Below are 19817 nucleotides of genomic sequence, written 5' to 3'. Positions count from 1 at the left end.
AAGAAAAAAAAGTTCTCACTGACCCCAAACGTTTGATTGGTAGTTTGATGTATGCCCTCATTTAGATAGCAAAGTAAATGTGTTTGTTTAAGCATGTCTGTGTGGTGTGTGTGGAGGAACTGAATGTGCTTAACTGTGTCAAGACATATAGCTCTTTCCCTTCAATGTTGTTGTTTTTTTTTTTTTTTGGCTCATGTGATGCTGTGTGTGCAGAGCAGGGTTTTGCCAGCTAGATGCTCAAGCTAGTATATGATTCTCTTTACTAAAAGAGTTTGCTTTATGGATTATTTTATGATGATGATGATGATTATTATTATGATTATTAAAAGCACATTGCAAACTCCTGCTAATAGTCCATATAGTCATCTCCACTGTTTTTTTCACGTTCATAAGTTCAAGAATCAATAATGCACCGCTGACCCACACCTCTCCTGTAGAACAATACTACATACCAACCCTCACCCTAACATACACACACCCTCCCCCTAATGCTATTCGCTAGCCTGTAGAGTCCTCACCTTTGACCCTTATAGGGGGTGAATCGCTCTCTTCTTTTTTTTTCTTCTTTCAGTCTTTTCTGTTCTCATTCTTTTCTGTTCTTGTTGTTTGGTCTTTTTATTAGCATTTTTTATTGTCTTTTTAGTGCTGTGTGATTGAACTTTCTATGTTTCAGCGTGTCTTGAGATTCCCGTTTTAACTAAAGCCAAATCTAAACATAGATTTTATTTGCCACACCATAAAATACAGAGAAATCCCATGCAATTCTTTCTGGAGAATGTGAGCATGTTAACAGTTTTGGTTCTGTGGTTGGTGTCCCATCATCCACTGCTCCACGGCTGGACGTAAGGCCTGCTGCACAACAGGTAAATTGAGTAACGCAAAGTTGAAGCATGTTCTCTAAACAATGGGAAAAGAGACCAAAAGTTCACCTCTTTCATCTGGACGTGATTTCCACACTGCAAAAAATGCTTTTCTTGCTTAGATATTTTGGTCTTGTTTCTAGCCAAAATATCTAAAAATTCTTAAATCAAGAAGGATTTTCTACTCAGGTAAAAATTGTTGTCTTGTTTTCAGAAAATGAAGTGAGCTTTTGCTTAGAACAAGCAAAATAATCTTATTTCAAACTTATTATTTTGCTTACCCCATTGGCAGATTATTTTGCTTGTTTCAAGCAAAAACTCACTTAATTTTCTGAAAACAAGACAATAATTTTAACTTGTCTAGAAAATCCTTCTTGATTTAAGAATTTTTAGATATTTTGGCTGGAAACAAGATGACAAATCTAAGTAAGAAAAGCATTTTTTGCAGTGCACGCCGTTGACAAATCAAAGTGGTCAGAGACTTGGTGGGACGTGACATGATGGGTTTAAATGGGTTCAAAGGTGCCAAACAAGAGGCACGTTTTTGTAGTAGTGGGGGTGGGATGTGGAAGTGTCAGGTTGGGGGATGGGTTTGGGAACGAGGTGATTGATCAGTGGGAGAGCGAACAGATTGGTGGTCTCGCCCACCGTGTTTGTGTGGCCTTTGCCTGTTTGTGTACCTTTTGGTGCTTTCCTACTCTTAATTTGCTTCAGAGTCAAGTTTTGCATTTCTCCTGATTTGAGCATAATCTTGGAAGCCAATAAAAAAGGAAAGTACATACTCTAATAAGTGCTTCAAGGCCTCCGAATCAGCATGGCCATTTTCAAGATTGTGCAATGCATGATTTCAATTGGTTTCATTTGGCCTAGGCATGCTCTCAATGCTGATCTTTGTGGTGTGAAACACCCTTGCAGGATTCTTTGTTCCCTGATTGGCTGTTTTGCCCGCCATTTGCATGAAGGGAGCTTGAAAGCGGGCAAACGGCGCCATTTTCTCTGCTTGTCAACCGGTGGGCGTCAACCTTCTGGAGTTCAGAGGTCTTTAGGGTTTCTGCTCTCAGTCACCAGAAAAGGGTTGTCCCTCCCACATGACCCCTGGCACCCATTTCCCTCCTTGATCCTAAACACATGCATTGCTTCAGAAGTTTGCTGCTACGCCCTCTAGAGGTTCCAGAGTGCTACGGCTTTGTGTAGGTTATCTGGTCTCCCTATAATTGTGTCATTGTTATGGTTGTGGAGCAATGCCATGCTGCGGTTCTCTATTGGACTTTATAGTTGATTCACTCATTTTTCCTTTTTTTTTTCCTTTTTCCTAGACTTGCATTGCTTGGACATTGCTGTAGTTACTTGCATTTCTTTCTTTTCTCTCTCTCTCTTTCTCGGGCGATGAGTTTGGATGCTTCCGGGGCAGCTGGCATTGAACTACATCAGTGTCTAGTTTCAATATACCCATTCAGTCTCTTCTCTCTCTCTCTCTCTCTCTCTTTCTCCTCTGCCCATTCCGCCTCGCTTCCACGAGCGACGAGCAGGACGGATGCGCCCAAGCATCTTCACAATGTTTAATCTACCTATAAATAATACCTCCTTCCAGATCATTTTGAGAGATTTTCTCGAACCTCACAGGTCCTGTCCTCGATTTTGAAATGATACATGGTGTTAATTCATGAACATAAATCATGTCGTACTACAGTTATGTGAATGATAGTCAACACATTCTTGTTCTGGACTGATCCACATCTAATGTTCATTTACATTTCAACTTTTATCCAGAGTATATATTTTATCAGTCTTTTATATTTTATTTTATTTTATAATATTTTATTTTTTTTGTGAGTTTCATTAAACATAGATCATGAATGTTAAATGCAATGACTTGAATACACTCTTTTTACACACCTTTTTAATTCCTCAATTCATTTCAATTTATTTAATTTATTAAATAAACTTTAGTATAGTATAACACTTTAGTATAGGGACCAGTTCTTACTATGAACTAGTTGCTTATTAGCATGCATATTGGCTGTTTATTAATACTTATAAAGCACTTATTCTGCATGACCATATTCTAAGTCTATAATCCTACCCAATACCTAAACCTAACAACTACTACCTAATTACTAAGCAGTAATTAGGAGTTTATTGAGGCAGACATCATAGTTAATAGATAATTAATGAGAATTGGACCTTAAAATAAAGTGTGACCCATTTTTTTTAACAAGGTATATGGTGCAACTCTCAAAAACATTTGTTTAAAAAAAAAAGAAAAAGAAAAGGAAATTTACCTTGGGGAAAAAACTATTTACAAACCATTTTGGAAAAGATGATGAGATCCTTGTTTTGCTGTCATATTCAAAGTTTAAGGAAAACATGTTATTTTTACATCAAAAATGTCATTGCAATTCTTTTCAAATTTATATGAAACCAAGATGAATGCAAAGATTACATTAATAAAGGCTTGATATGTTTAAAACTAGATTTTTTGCCTTTCCTTAATATGGACGCTGTCCATAGGCTGTTGATCAATACACAATAGTAGTTGTTGTTGTTGTTTTTTTCAGCACAAAAGTGCAATGTTAAAATTTTCCTCAAGAGCTTGTTTTATATCTGTTCACTCTTATGGCATGTGACAGGATGAATGTTTTAATATCAGAGCTAGAATTAAGTACCATTTATGATGGAAGTTACCGTTGTGGTGGATTTATCCCTGTTCTGACTTTGACTTTCACCTTTCCATGCATCTCTTTCCACGTCATTTAGATATAGATACCTTTCTGAACACTAGCTGTCAGCGTAAATCAGCATTTGGATGATGCTGGATGTCATTAGTGTAATTAGTTTTTATGTGATTGTGGGTGTAAACTTGAGAGCAGTTTTTGTTGAAGATGTCTGCGGCTGTAACCGCTACTCTCATTAGTTTTATATTGGATATATTGAGGGCTCTTGTTTCATGAAGCAAAGTGTTGGTGAGGGAGCCTTCTCTAAATCTCATTTCTCTTTCCCCCCTCTACAGGACCAGAAAACTCCAGATCAGAAACATTCCACCACACCTACAGTGGGAGGTGAGTCTGGGTGTGTCCATGTCTGTTTTGACAGTAAGACTCCGTCAACACGATGATGCTCTTCACCCATGTATGGGTGGCTCTTAAGAATGTTTTTTCAGACAGATTAAAGCATAATCTTAGAATAAATGATTGTGTACTTGATGATTCTTCTCCATTCATAGATTCAGACGTCGTTTTAAGTTTGACATAGAAAACATCCCGTATGTAATGTTCATGCATCACCAAAGAGAAATTGCAATCATTTTGCATTGGTCGAACAAACGGATAATCCCAACGAAAAACAAAAAGATGTGTTTTAATAGTGCCACTGAGGCACTAATCTTGCTCTTCTTTTGGAAAGTGAAGCTACATATAACATATAACATACATATCTCTTTGCATATTTGGTTGGACGAGGAGTATTTTAACATCAACAAAATTATTTTTGAAAATCAGTATTAAGTATTAAAGTAAGTAAAAATGTAAAATATTTTTCAACCTCTTGCAAAAAGATGTAATGTAAAAATGTAAATTTTCAAATATTTTTGTGGACAAAAAACTGCAGTGTAATAACTGTATAATTAGTTCTCTCAGTTTAGTGCAAATTTCTGCAATGCACCTGCATTTCATCTGCCTCTGAATAGCAAAGACTGAACTTTTTCCAACTTACATGTTCTGGCAAGGGAAGTATCTTAGATTTTACCTAGAAAACAGCCTGAATGTAGGGTTTTAGTATCACCAAAACAGAAATTGCAAAATTTCATTTTACATTGGTTAGACAGACGTATTATCCCGCTGCAAACCAATGCTGCTGTCTTGTTAAAATTTCTTTTAAAAAATTTTAGTTGAAAATGAAATTTCTGCAACGTGTCTGTTTAATGTGACTCTGAATAGCAAAGTTTCAACTTTCCGTACGTGTTCTGGCAAGGGCAGTGCCCTGTGTTGGTTTAAACTCCAAGTTTTATCCATGTCATTCAGGTTAGGTGATCGGTGTGTGATTATGAGATTACACCATCAACATACAGCGTCTGGGTATGTGTGTGTGTGTGTGTGTGTGTGTGTGTGCGCGCGGGCGTGGCACAGTGTGTGTGTGTGTTTTCTCGGATGGTTGTTGTACTGGCTGACTGTTGTTCTTGCGGGGCGGGGTCTCTCTTGGCACCTCTCCAGCAGGCCCCACTTCTGCCAGCCACTTGTGCCAATATCAACCACTAGGAGGCGACACCTTGGTGGCAAAACCAATCAGATGCCAACCAGGTTTTAATGGGTGAAACATGTAGTTGATGTAGTCTGAGTTTTTTAGGTTTTTTTTTCACATTACAGAAAAATCCTATGTTCATTTTTGACCAAATTTGTAAGTTCCTAAGTGAAATTAGTTTGGTTACTAAACAGATAGGATTCTGAGTTAGGATGTATCTGTAATACAGAATAAAATTAATTAAAATATTTAAACTTGTCATTTTTTGATGAGAGCATCCTGGGTAACTACATTAAATAAAGTATACACTCATGGCCCTTAATTTTCCCCCTTTCATTCATTCTTTTATCCATTGTAGGTTCTTGATGGTCTGCTTGCTCAGTATGGAACTGTTGAGAACTGCGAGCAAGGTAAATTGTTTCATTTATGTTTTGAATTATGTGTTACTGATTAAAAATAGTACAAAAAAATTTGAATTACTTATGTTCTAAAGATACATCAAAAGCATGCTGAACACCTGGAAATGTTGTGTGTGCTTTGTTGCATCAAAAGAAATCAAAAAGATTGAAAAATTGTAGTTATTTACACTCTCTTTCTCTGTTCTTATTTTTTCCACAGTGAATACAGACAGTGAGACTGCAGTTGTGAATGTCACATATGGGACACGGGAGCAGGCTAGACAGTGAGTGAACTTTGCCCTGAAACCTTCATTTTCATTTTCTTTTTTTCTTTTTTTTCACGAGTTTCACCAAATGCAATTGCAAAAATACTGACTTTTGTCAGATGGGCTTCCTTTTGTCTTCCATTGTTTGGACAAACTGATTCTCTCCTCAAAGTCGCACCATGTCGCAGTGCTGGGTTTGTGTGGATTCTCAGTGTTTTGAAAATACTATGTTATAAACAACAACAAAAAATCTACAAATGACTGTATGTGCATATTGTGCTGTAATAAAATTAAAAAGTGCACATTTCAGCTTTAAAATCCCTTGTCTTTCTGCAATATCACATTAAACCTTCACCACAAAGCATGCATCCTCTCATTACGGGTTTTCCTTGTTTGCGGCTGACACCTACTGGAGATTCAGCCGCTTTGCAAGCTTTTATTCAGGTTAGCTAACTATGAGACCTGTCAGCCTGGATTCTTCATCGGATTAATTCATAATGTTGCTTAATAATCATTTAGGCAAATCTCTTCTCTTGAACTGTGAAATTATTCGGACGATTTAATCTTTGTACATTTAATCAGTCAGCATTCAAGATACTGTCAGTTACTGTAAACCCTCTCGCATTCATGTATATCATTCATGCTTCTCGTCTCAAAGAGCAATCCAGAAGCTCAATGGTTACCAGTTTGAGAACAACGCCCTGCGTGTGTCATACATCCCTGACGAAAACTCTGACGTCGACTCTCAACGAGGCCCAGACAACGGCAGACGTCCCGGATACGGTCCACGAGGAAACTCCCGTCAGATGTCGCCTGGCTCTGGGATCCCCACCAAACATCAGCACGCTGACATCCCTCTCAGGCTGCTGGTCCCCACACAATATGTGGGTGCCATTATCGGCAAGGAGGGCGCCACCATCCGTAACATCACCAAGCAAACTCAGAGCAAGTGAGTAAATGACTCTAAGTGTGATTGAATGGAAAAAGTGGAGGAATGGCACAGAAACTAATTTAATTTAAAAGAGTAGTTCACACTCACTTCAAACCTGTATGATTTTTTTTTTTTTTGACTGATTGTTTGAATTTTCTTTGTGCCTTTTGTATATTTTGTATATACACTGTTCATTGCATAACCTTTACGATGCCGCCCTCTCTTCTCTTCTCCTCTCTTCTTTTCTCCTCTCTTCTCATCTCTCAGGATTGATGTGCATCGTAAAGAGAACGCAGGTGCCGCTGAAAAGCCCATAAGTATCCATTCTACCCCAGAGGGCTGTTCAGCTGCCTGCCGCATGATCCTGGAAATCATGAACCAGGAGGCCAAGGACACCAAAACGTGAGTGTCAACGACAGGCAGAAGCAGAACAGTCGCCCCTCACACTATTTGATTCTTCTTCAAAATATGCAAAAACGGATAACTCCGTTTTTAACAATTTTCAAAATTCATGTTTTTTTCTCAATCAATCTGCAGTTGGGTTATTTTGATTAGGTTAAAAAATTTTTAAATACAACTAGCTAACACAATAAAAACATGATTTTTGAAAATGTAAAAAAACGGAGTTATCTGTTTTTGCAAATAAACTCTTCATATATACGTATTAAAGTAATAATGTCCTCTGTATATGTTCAAAAGTTTGGGGTCAGTAAGTTTTTGTTTTTAAAAAAAAATAAATTAGTACTTTATTCATTAATAATCAAAATGCACCAGTGTTGGAAATGTAATAGGTTACAGATTACAAGTTACCCTGAATGTTTTAAACGATTAATCATTTTGAAACATTTCAAGCGGGCAGGGTTAACTTTGCAGCAGTATTCAACACTGATTACTGTCAGACTTTCAAAATCCTTCATCACTTGAATTAAGATTGTAATAATTACATTTTAAAGCACAGCCACCACAAAATCAGAATTCAGCACCTCTTTTTACTTTGAATTTGTTCTGGGGTTAAATATATTGCAATCTGGGAAAGAAATCAATTTAATCTGTGAGTGTGTGTGTGTGTGTGTGTGTGTGTGTGTGTGTGTGAAAATATTCAGATGTAACCCCCTTTGTGATCATTAACATTTTCACAAGTAACTAATTTAATTACACAATTTTTTCTGGTAATACTTTGTTCATGTGTCCTTGTTACACGTATTACATGCACTTACTATTATAATAACAATAAATTATGCATAATTACATGCAAGTAACCCTAATCCTAAGCATATAGTAAGTATGTGTAGTTAATTAATATTACTCAGTACTTAAATGTATAATTACACTATAACAAGGACACCTTAAAATAAAGTGTATCCTTTTTTCTCAGTAACTGTAACGGACAATTACATATAATTTATTGGGTCATGTTCTCAGATCAGTATTAACAAATACTGTTCATTTCTGGTAGTGCTGATGAGGTGCCTCTGAAGGTTCTTGCTCACAACAACTTTGTTGGCCGTTTGATTGGCAAAGAGGGACGCAACCTGAAGAAAGTGGAACAAGACACTGATACCAAGATCACAATTTCACCGTAAGCATTGAACGGACACAATCACAAAACCAGTGGCCTGTTGTTTTCTACTGAGTGTTCTTAACATGATTTTCTTCTTAATGTCTCCTAATGCAGACTGCAGGATCTGACTCTTTATAACCCAGAGAGGACGATTACAGTGAAGGGCTCGATCGAAGCGTGTTGCCTGGCAGAACAGGAAATCATGAAGAAAGTGCGGGAGGCATATGACAATGATATCGCTGCCATGAATGTGAGTTTGTGTGAGAGAGACACAAAAAGAGAGAAGTGTGGCGTGAGTTTTAACCCTAATCTGAAAATCTATTCCGCCTTCATCCAGCAACAGACTCACCTGATCCCTGGACTAAACCTGGGAGCAATCGGCCTCTTCCCGCCATCCTCTGCCATGCCTCCTCCTGCCCTTGGAAACTCCGTGCCTGGACCCCCCTATGGCCCTATTGGGGTATGACCAATTTTGTCACTATTCATTATTTTTAAAAGTCATAGATACCGATGTCACATAAACCAGGCCTCTGTGGCATCTCTAGCTTATTATAGTCAGTTAACGCAATTCTCTTTTGTGGCGTTCACCATATGTTGCGGTGTGGCGGTTATTCATTTTTTGTGTCTCCCTACAGGCCGCTGAACAGGAGACCGTCCACGTGTACATCCCAGCCCAAGCCGTAGGAGCCCTTATTGGCAAGAAAGGACAGCATATCAAGCAGCTAAGCCGTTTTGCTGGAGCTTCTATTAAGGTAGCCTTTATGAAAATGCATTGTGGGTAATCTCTTTGGTTTCCAATGCTTAAAAAAAAGAAAAGCTTTGAAGAGTTCAGATGCAAAAGCATCTAAACGGCACTTTAAATTTTCTTCTAAAATGAACATTTTTATCAGGCTCCTATATTTATGTTCAGTTATTTCACATAGAAAATAACCTATACATTGCCAATAGAGTAAAATTACGGAACCTAAAAATGCTCATTTTAGATGAAAATTTCACATGGCGCTTAGAGCCTTTTGCATTACTTTTAAAAGGAATAGTTCACCCAAAAATGAAAATTATTTTCCTTTTATTTACTCACCATCAGTTTTCCCCAAACGTGATGCAGTGTCTTCAATTTGTAAACAGATCATTATTTTTATTCTTGTGAACAATTCTAAAATACAAAAATTGTAATTTATTCCCGTGATTGTAAAGCTGAATTCTCAGCATAATTTCTCCACTCTTCAGTGTCACATGTTCCTTCAGAAATCATTTAATTCTAATTTGGTGCTCAAATTATTCTTATCAGTGTTCAAAACAGTTATTCTGTTTAATATTTTTGTGGAGACTGTTTTTTTTTTTGAAGAAAAAATTCATTTTTGATGAATTATTATTATTATAGTATAGTAATATTAATATTATAAATGTCTTTACTGTCACTTTTGATCAGTTTGATCAATGCTGAATAAAAGTATTAATACAAATATATATACTGTGTGTATATATATATAATATTCCACGAATGAAAGTAAATCTTACAGGTTTAGAACAACATGAAGTTGAGTAAATGATACAAAATTTTAATCTTTGGGTGACATTTTTTATTAAAATGATCACTTAGGTCATCTCGGATCAAATATTGTGTTCATATGTCATTTAAAATATTGAGGTGCATGTTCTGTTTTTCTGAAGTACATAGCTGTGTCAAGATGACTTCAGCTCTCAAATGCATTTTTCCTCAGATTGCGCCAGCAGAGGCTCCAGACTCAAAAATGCGAATGGTCATTGTTACAGGACCACCTGAGGCCCAGTTCAAGGTTAGCATGTTTTTCAAACTAATTTCAGAAAATATTTGTGAATATTTAAGAACCAAGTCACTTATGAAGCGCTGTGTGTTTTAGGCTCAAGGCAGAATATACGGTAAGCTGAAGGAGGAGAACTTCTTTGGCCCCAAAGAGGAAGTGAAGTTGGAGACACACATCAAAGTTGCAGCTGCAGCAGCAGGAAGGGTCATCGGAAAGGGCGGGAAAACTGTAAGTCGTACATCATTAACATATGGCTGAAAAATGATAGATGACAACAAAGAGTTTCTTTGAAGTTACCTCATGAAATTACGTTGAAGAGATTATCAGAGAGAGAGGTTTTTATGGCTTTAAAATATTTGATTTTATTTTTTATATAATACACATTTTCTACACCAATTGGTATAATACACATTTTATTATATTGTTTTTTTCCCTAATATTGAAAGCAGCAAATGGTACATTTTATTCACTTTAGTATGGAATCATTTAAGTTATCTTTTCAAGTCATGTATGTCATCCATGTTGAAATGTTTATATGCGTGATTATTAATCTAAAGCCATAAAAAATGGTACTTGAGTTAAAATAACAATTAACTGAAATACAATTTTAAAGATGCATTTTATTTGAGTTAGTTGTAAAGTCAACAGTTCTCATTTTCGCTTAGTTTAACTTGAAGTACTAAAATAACTAAAGCTAAAACTAATGAATAAAAATTAAGAGACTATATAGAAATTTAAATAAATAAAATCGAAAAAAAGAATAGAATACGTAAAAAACAGGTCTCTTCCATCTTTATTTGACTCTCTAACTCTAGCAGTCTTTTCTAATTCTATTCTTAAAAAAACTTGCCCCTTTTAGACTTGCATTTACTAACTGCTTGTTTTCTTTAAAAAAAAAATTTTTTAAAGCTAACACTAGCTTCTCTATTCTTTTTGTTTTCTATCTAATTTGTTTCTTTTTATTTATTATACAATTAACAAAAAGCAAAAAAGACCTCTTACACTAGCTTGCTCTATTCTTATTCTATTCTATCTGTTTTCTTTTTATTATACAATTTAAAAAAAAATTAATGTAAAACTTTCAAATACAAACGCACAACAGAAAAAAACATTAATTAAAACATTAACTAAGATTAAATTGAAAACAGAGAATATAAAAAACCTAATCTAAAAAAATCTGAAACTATAATAGTGTATCCATGGATTTGGATTTGGAGTCAGTCAAATTTGTAAAACTAAGAGTCCTGTAGATTTGATAAAGGATCCTTAGAAAGAATAAAATGGAAATGTTCCTTGAAACATAAAAATCTCTTGTAACATTATAAATGTCTTCACTGTCACTTTTAATCAGTTTCTTTGCCAAAGAAGATCTTTAAAAAGAACTCTTAATATGTTGTGGTCAAACTCTCAACCCCATAAAATCAAGCATAAATGTACATATGATAACTTGATTAATAAAACAAATTGATGAAATGTGCTGATCAAGACTCTGCTGCTGATTTAATTGATCCTCTGTGCCTAAACGACCCATCCTAGGTAAACGAACTGCAGAACCTCACCGCTGCTGAAGTAGTGGTTCCCCGAGAGCAGACCCCTGATGAACACGACCAGGTCATCGTCAAAATCATCGGCCACTTCTACGCAAGTCAGGTCAGTTGCTAATCTTTCTGCATTCCCTGCACAAATGTAACCCTGGACCACAAAACCAGTCATAAGGGTCAATTTTTGGAAATTGAGATTTATGCATCATTTAATAAATAATAAATAAGCTGAGTAAATTGATGTATGGTTTGTTAGGATCGGACAATATTTGACCGAGATACAACTATTTGAAAATCTGGAATCTGAGGGTGCAAAAAAATCTAAATATTGAGAAAATCGCCTTTAAAGTTGTCCAAATGAAGTCCTTAGTAATGCATATTACCGATCAAAAATGAAATTTTGATACATTTGCTAAATATCTTCATGGAACATGATCTTATTTTAAAGGGTTACTCCACCCCAAAATGAAAATTTTGTCATTTTGTCGTTCCAAACCTGTAAAAGCTTCGTTCGTCTTTGGAACACAATTTAAGATATTTTGGATGTATTTTTGGCTATTGCTACAAATATACCCGTGCTATTTATGGCTGGTTTTGTGCTCCAGGGTCACATGTATATCTTGCTTAGTTAGGAGTGGACACCCAAAGAGTTTGGTTAAAATGCTGTTTGTTTTCTTCTCTGTAGTTGGCGCAGAGGAAGATCAGGGACATTTTGACACAAGTCAAGCAGCAGCAGAAAGGAGGTACAGGAGGTACAGCAGGTACAGGAGGTACAGGAGGTCCACAGGGACCCAATCCGCAGGGCATGTCTGAGCTGGGGACCCCTCAGGGACAGGCACAAGAACCCAGGAGGAAGTGAGAGGCCGGGGCCGGGGCCGCTGCCCAGTCAGACGGACAGACAAATGGGAGGACAAACGAGCGGACTGACTGAGAGAGAGAGTGACACACAGACCCAGCGGTAGACAGGGAGAAATGAGCAGCAAATTGAGAGGGAATTAAAAAGAGAAGAAAAAAGACAAAAAAAATGCCTGAGAGAGGGCGAAGAAGAAAGTTTAGTGAAAATGAACAAGAAAAAAAGTGTTGTTTTTTTTTAAAAAGAGAGATAACTAGAAAACAGAGACCAGATGCCAGGCCAGGTGGAGTGACTGAGGATGGCGAGGAGGTCCGTCAAAGCGGAGCGCCCTCTGGTGAGAGCTTTTTACATAGCTGCTCATTAGGAATCGGGCGTAATGAAGGTCCCTCAAAAGTGTGTTCGAGCTACTCGGGACCCTCAGCCATCAGCAGTCACTTCAAAATTTTAACTGTGTTTTTTTTAAAGATAGAGATATATGTATAGAAATGTTTATTCAGAGGTATTATTAATGAAATGCAGTGAGGTAGAGATGGGAAAGAGAGAGCAGAGGATCAGTCACAATTTTTGGAGGGCGGGGTCACCAATCAGGTGACTTCTCCCTGCCTATCAGAGATGAGGGGAGGGGCCAAAGTTGTTAACACTGCTCTTGAAGTCCCTCACACTAAACTGTGGGGGTGACGAGATGAAAAAAAAAGAAAAAAATGAGGTTGTAAATATAATCTTCATGACTTTGTGTTGAGATGCTGCACGTTTAACCGTCGGCAATCGCGTACCTGGCTTAAGAGGGTTGCTGTGTATTTCCAAGGCTTCCCTTTTAGGCTGCGTGCCGTTTGGCCGGCGGGACGTGCGGTGAGAGTTCAGTAAGCGTGTGGGCTAAAGGTGACCTCTGCAGTTGTATTGCAGTGGCTCAGCTTTGATGCGCGGAAACCCATCAGTTCCGCCCTAAACCACGCCGGCGATGATCGCTGCAGCGCCGCTCACACCCAAACGGCATATTTTATATATATTATATATATATGATATGTGAGTTAACCTGGCCCCTCGTTGCAGTGGAGCAGGCAGACGATGAAAACGAGCGTACCGCAATTTCTTTTTGAAACGTTTTCTCTTTGAGGATTGTGTGATTTTTGCAGATTCACAAGTTTTTAAAAAGCAATCGTAAAACCTGGCCTTCAGACGCATTGTTCTGTGTTTTTCCTGAGAGTAAATATGCAGAGACAGAATCAAGTGAGGACAGTCGGCTGGGAGGCCAGGTTTGAAATGTCTGCCTTTAGGTCAAAGGTCAAGAACAGGTGACCGCAAAATGGTTTCTGTGCTCTCTCTCGCCCACTTTGTTCGACATTTGCCGATGAGGTTGCCAGAGTCCTGGCCTTTCTCACTGAACCTAGAACAGATTAGATAAAATGAAATTAAGAAAAAACAAAAAACCTACCTCAGGGTATTGTTACCTCAGTATTCCTAATTTCTTGTTTCTTTTCTTTATTTTTTCCTTTTTTGCTTGCTTGCTGGTGTTTTTATATAAAAGCTGATAGTCTTGAATATTTTATTTTTTTAAGGAAGAAGTATTTTCCTTTTTTTTTTTTCCTTTTCCTTTTTCTTTTTTGGTATGACTGTATGCGTGAGTGTAATTGAGGTTTTTTTTCCTCACCTGAGCTCAGAAGGACTCCCTGGAAAAATTATGAATTGTTTAGGTGGTCTCTCAGCCTGGGGGTCCTTGGAGAGTCGCACTTGAAATCACTGTTCAATGGGACGTAGGACGGATCATACCATCTTTTACTGGTGCATAATGAACGTTGCTAGACCACAGGATTTTAAGTTTGACGCATATGCGTGTGTTTGTCATACAAGCTGACCGTAGAATCTAAAAATGGCTTCTTTTTCTACCGTGTGCCATTGTTTTTGCACCTGTGGTGTGATCTTGATCATTCTGCACTGATGGATTTGGATGACTTACTTGAAAGGGCTTGACTTAACTCGCCATGCTTGAAAAACGACAGCATGTCGACAGTCTTTGTCCCCAAGACACTGAATGTGAACCATTCAACGTCTCTCTCCATTTTTTTTTGGATTGAGTCTCGTCCTTCCCCATTGTCCTGTGCAAGTGTGCGCGAGTGTGTTTTCTAATTGAGTTGAAGTGTTAAATCTTTTTGTTGGGGAAGTGGTTTGGGTGTTTTAAAAAGGCAGGAACATAGAAAAACACTCTATGGCCTCGGTCATACTCATTTTTTTAAACTGACTGAGAACATATCTACAAGGTATCTACGAAAAACGGAAGCCGAAAAAATGTAGCGTAAAAGAATCAAATAAAAACATTCACATCTCTCCAATTGAAACCTGTAAATAATTTGTTCACCGGAACAATCGGATAAAAAAAAAAAAGTTTGTATTTTTTTTAAATAAAATACTAATTGGATAAAGGATGGAAAGACTTTTAACCGTTAAAGATGGATGGACACTGCCAGACCACATCCTTTTCAGGTTCCATTCAGACGAAGGGTTTGCGAGCATGTTCATGTGCTTTAACCGGTCAAGGTCTTTTATTTTGTTTTATTTTAATTTTTTTTTAAGCTTCCCTTTTTCACACTAGATGGCAGTCTTCTGTTTTCTGCTTGAGGGTTGATCTTGTCAATGACTCATCTCCATGGAGACACAGTACTGTTCCAGCCCATAGATTTCTGTCGAGACACACTCACACACTTCTGCTCTGTTCAGACTGCAGCAGCCTTTTTGTTTTTACCTTTTTGTTTTTATTTTTTTGACAGCAAGCATTATTTGGACATGACATCTGGTTGCGAACTGTTTCATCAATAAAAGACAAAAAAATTTGTGAGCGAGAAATATTAACATAACAGCAGATCTCCAAGAACTAACATAGTTGTGACAAAAAAACGAAGAAAAAAAAAGAAACGGAAATAGTAGGTATATTATTGTAATTGCATTTTTTGTTATTTTGTCTCTTATTATTATTATTATTATTATTATTCTTTGGGTGAAAGGTATAAGCGATGAGAGGGAGATGCCCTGGACAGTTTCAATGGACAGGTGGGCATTTTGTAAAGATTTCAAAAGCCACATTTGTCCCCTTCCTCTTTTCCCCCCCACGTGTTCTCACCTTTCATCCCCTTCCACCACTCGCTACCTTCATCCGCTCATTTTAGTTTTGCGTTATTATCCGATTCAAAAGAGACTTGGCGAGCGACGTGTCGTTTCATTTCTGGAGTTGAACGCCCTCTCTCACGCTGGCCTCGTTTGTGACCGTTTTCTCTGTTCAGTTCAGTCGTTTGATGTTGAATTTCTTTGCGATTTTTATTTTTCCTCATTCGTCGTTGTTTTGTTTTTTTTTAGTTTTTTTCTCAAATTGTCTCCATTTAGTTTGGATTATAGCTAGGTTTCTCCTCGATCAGAGTTCTTTATGCACAGACACCTCTTACACTGCTACTAGTTCATTTGAAATACTAACAAATGATTCATTCTTCACGTAATACCTGTGCCAAACTGGGGTTCGCTTTGTGTTTTGTCGTCGTACTCCAGGAAAAAGGAACTGATTTAAGACTGTTCGCAGTCACGAACGGATGCAGTGCTCATATAATTAGACGGTTCCCCGAGTACTGCGAGTCGGCCTCCTGTTTGGCATTCCGGAAGTGTTTTCTTCTCTTCTTTTTATTTCAGTGTCCTCCACACGTTGTCGGTGGCGAGGGCTTGAACAAACCGTAGAACCGTTTAGCATACTTGAGCTTCGAACAGAGATAGTATGTTGTTTACTTATGCAATTCTGTGACGAGTCAAATGGATGGCTGTCGTTTGTCACACGGACTGTTAAGCGTCCACTGGGAAAAGTTGCATTGCAGTGCATAGATTTACATGTAGACCACAGGTTGAAGCGCAGCTTAGTTGGGTGTGATCATCATATCGACGTTGCATGCCACTGTTGTATCTCACCGTGCTAGTTTCTGGCCTCTCCTTAAGGAAATCATTTGGGTGCTACAAATGACGACTCAAACCTCACATAACTAGGAACGCTACCTCAAGACTTAGCCATAAGATTGTTTTTATCAAGCAGATGAGAGCGAAAGTGCATGTTACATTTTACTTTTGAGTTTTAATTTATTTTTAGCTCTTCATTTCTGTAGACATTTGGATAGAATACTACTCCAGCTTAGAGCTGGGACTCTTTCGGGCGAGGTGGCAGGACAGGAAACGGATGTGTTGTGTGACCGTTTGCACGGGACGAGGAACGTGGAAAAACCTGTGAAATTCTGTTCGTGCACAATTAAGCTAAACTTCTCGTTGTGACTTGTGGTGCATTCAAATCACGTCGGAGGAAAGGTCGTATTTATTGTAGTTTACTCACTCTCAAGCCATCCGAGATTTAGATGAGCTTTGGAGAAATTTAGCATCACTTGCTCACCAATAGATCCTCTGCAGTGAATGGGTGCCGTCAGAATGAGAGTCCAAACAGCTGATAAAAACATCATGGTAATCCACACAACTTTAAACAGCATGCGACTTGAAATGCTGTGTGTTTGTAAGAATCCATCATTAAGATGTTTATAACTTCAAATACGAGTCCTCTATCTATAGTATTGCTTTACTTTGTGGATAACCTGTTGTTATTGTGATGTTTTTAATTCTGACGGCACCCATTCACTGCAGAGGATCCGTTGGTGAGCAAGTGATGATAAATTCCTCCAAATCTGTTGAGATGAAGAAACCAACTATATCTCGGCTGGCCTGAGGGTGAATACATTTTAAGCGAATTTTCATGTAAGCCCTTCATTTTCAAGTCGGGGGCGTGTCGGGAAGGAAATATAGCAGGCGCAATAGATCGCATGTTCAAAATAAAGTAGTATTGTACAATTACAGCACCTTTATAAATTGGATAAAAACACAAAGATCTGAACACATCTGATGTGCAAGCTAAAACAAATCTCTGTTTTTCATAGAAAAGCTACATCGCCATCTTGCACCCGCCAAAGTGACTTGAACGCACCTGACGTGGTAATTACGGCGTCCCAGCTCATAAATACAGGACTTGAGCGCACCATAAACCCTGATTATTATGAAACTAATGGCACAAACGTTAACTAGGCCAGCATTCGTAGAGTGACTAACGATACCTCTGTAGACGAAACACACAACTGTGCCTGTTGCGCTATTTCCTCTGTGTCCTTTCCCACTTCGATGGCACCACACTACCTCCACGCCATGCAGCCTTGACCCCAAATACATCCCTCCCCGTTTAGAAGCCCTTTTCTCGCCGATCTTGAAAACCGTTTCACCTTCTTTCCTTTTTTGGTGAAACTAGATTTAAATCGGCAATAAAGTGGCACATCCTGCCCACATTCTGTCCTCCACCCGTAGTCCCATTTTTGACTTCACGGCCTGAATCGAAAGGCATGACACCTGTAACCATGTGTTTTTAATTTTTTCTTTTTCTTTTTTTTTTGTTGATCTACCTCTTAGAATAAAGACAAAAGGATAGAACAGATCAAAAAACTAAAAAAGGACACAAAAAGTAAATTTTGAAAATGTTAAGCTTAATGAATCAATAATAATAATAATACACGACTTAAGCAACTGGGTAGCAGCATCTCCATACTGTAGTGCATAGGAGTCTTTTACTTCCAAAGATGATTTTTCTTCAGTTGTTTTTGAAGTTGTTTAGGATGAATTTGGAAATATGGGCGGGGAAATAAACATGTCAGTTTCACTATCCGATCTCTTTTTTTTTTTTCATTATTATTAAACTGACTTTATTTTTAACTTACAAATTCTTCATCTTTCTATTTGATTTGTATTTCTGATGGCTTTTTAAAAATGACATAGGATTGTATCTCTTATGTTTGCAATAGAATCAGCTCTCTTTCTCTGTGAACCGCAACATAATAGTATCTTTTCAGGCCGCACAGAGCAGCATGATGTTGAAATTGTTTTCATTTTTATTGTTTCATTTCACCTGTAATGATGCAACAGGAGAGTGAAGGTCTGTTGAATTAAATGGGGCATATTTTAGGAGGATGAGAGAGGAAGGAGACTACCTTTACCTGACTACCTTTATCCTTTCACCCTTCTTACAGCAGGTGCCACAGACATTATCAGGACTTTCAGCCTCTGCCTGCCTGATTTTCTTTGATTCTCATCCACAATTGTTTTGAACTCCTTGTAAAGAATACAGAGCATAGATATGAATGTGACAATAAAAGATGAGTAAACCGGTGTCGTCTTGTGTCTGGACTGTATTTGTGTGTTCTTGTCTCTGCTTAGGCACATCTAGTGTTTAGATTATCTTCCTAATTTAAAAGGCTTTATATTACAGTGTGCTATATGTTATCTTGACTACTTGTGTTCTTCAGTAAATTTAATCATTAGATACTCGATATAATTTTAATGCAGATATTGTCATAAAAATTGACATAAATACAGATGTGTATTTTTTGTGATTTAATAATCAATGTAAACTAATTTGACCATGTTTTGTTGTCACTAATCTATATAAGGCTTTGAGTCAAAAGTCCAGTAAATATGTTTCTGAAAATAGTTTTATATTTTAACACGGTGGAACTACAGTGAAGGCACATTTAAATAGGCCAATGTTCTCAAAATAATGATAGTTCTCACAATGCAAGTTGTTTAAATGACCTTATAATTAAGTAATTTACATATTAAATAATTAACAATAAATTTCGATCGCATTATTGATATTGAATATTGAACTAAGTTGAAATATTGTTTTGTGTATCATATTGTTTGCTGTATAAATTTAGCTGACAAGCCTATAGCTATATATATCGCCTGTAATGGTCAGTCTGACAATTATAGGTCTGCCCTATAATCTGAAAAACGAGAAAGCGTTGACATTAGAAAGCTAATGTAATTTCTTATATTAGGACAAAAAAAGTTTCAAATGTTCTGCGAGTCTTTTTCAGGAAGCAACGAAATTTTGCTTCTCTCCGGTTTAATCGCTTAAAAATATTGAAAGTCATTACAGCAGGAACGATAAACGAGTAGGCTATAATTATTATTTTGTATTATATTTATGTTATGTGTGTATTTGTTTGGTTGTCAACTAGCTTATTTGGACTGTTGCTTCATAATTATTTTTGCACCGCATGTAGCTATGTAGACTATATGCATTTTATTAATTCTGTTAATCGTACGACATACAACTGCTAAACTTTAATAACGCTTTTGATGTACGCTAAACATTGAAGTACGCATAAAAATTGTATTTCCTGTAAAAGTCTACTTTTAAATAGATTAATATAAAAGAGGTAACTCACAAACTATAAACTATATATTGTTATTGATTTGGTTACGCACTATTTATAAACAGTATACTAATACAAAAGTATATATGTAATGTTATTAATATATTTTAAATAATGTG

General features: G+C 37.2%; 1 protein-coding gene across 3 annotated transcripts in view; it reads left to right on the top strand.

Annotated features, from left to right (window-relative positions):
- The window catches only part of igf2bp1 (insulin-like growth factor 2 mRNA binding protein 1), a 39793-nt gene extending 21152 nt beyond the window's left edge, over positions 1-18641 (top strand). For 2 of the 3 annotated variants that reach the window (XM_058771057.1, XM_058771059.1), the window contains 13 exons: positions 3871-3919; positions 5455-5506; positions 5715-5778; positions 6419-6709; positions 6959-7093; positions 8148-8270; positions 8367-8502; positions 8590-8712; positions 8888-9004; positions 9974-10048; positions 10133-10264; positions 11573-11686; positions 12263-18641. In XM_058771057.1, coding sequence (XP_058627040.1) covers positions 3871-3919; positions 5455-5506; positions 5715-5778; positions 6419-6709; positions 6959-7093; positions 8148-8270; positions 8367-8502; positions 8590-8712; positions 8888-9004; positions 9974-10048; positions 10133-10264; positions 11573-11686; positions 12263-12436 — 1585 coding nt within the window. In that variant the 3' untranslated portion in view covers positions 12437-18641. The remainder of the gene's footprint in view (positions 1-3870; positions 3920-5454; positions 5507-5714; positions 5779-6418; positions 6710-6958; positions 7094-8147; positions 8271-8366; positions 8503-8589; positions 8713-8887; positions 9005-9973; positions 10049-10132; positions 10265-11572; positions 11687-12262) is intronic. The other variant, XM_058771058.1, reaches the window with a different exon arrangement.
- Positions 18642-19817: the final 1176 nt, after the last annotated feature.

This window comes from Onychostoma macrolepis, chromosome 03 (assembly GCF_012432095.1).
Source record: "Onychostoma macrolepis isolate SWU-2019 chromosome 03, ASM1243209v1, whole genome shotgun sequence".
Lineage (NCBI taxonomy): Eukaryota > Metazoa > Chordata > Actinopteri > Cypriniformes > Cyprinidae > Onychostoma > Onychostoma macrolepis.
This window is presented reverse-complemented; position numbering and strand designations above follow the sequence as displayed.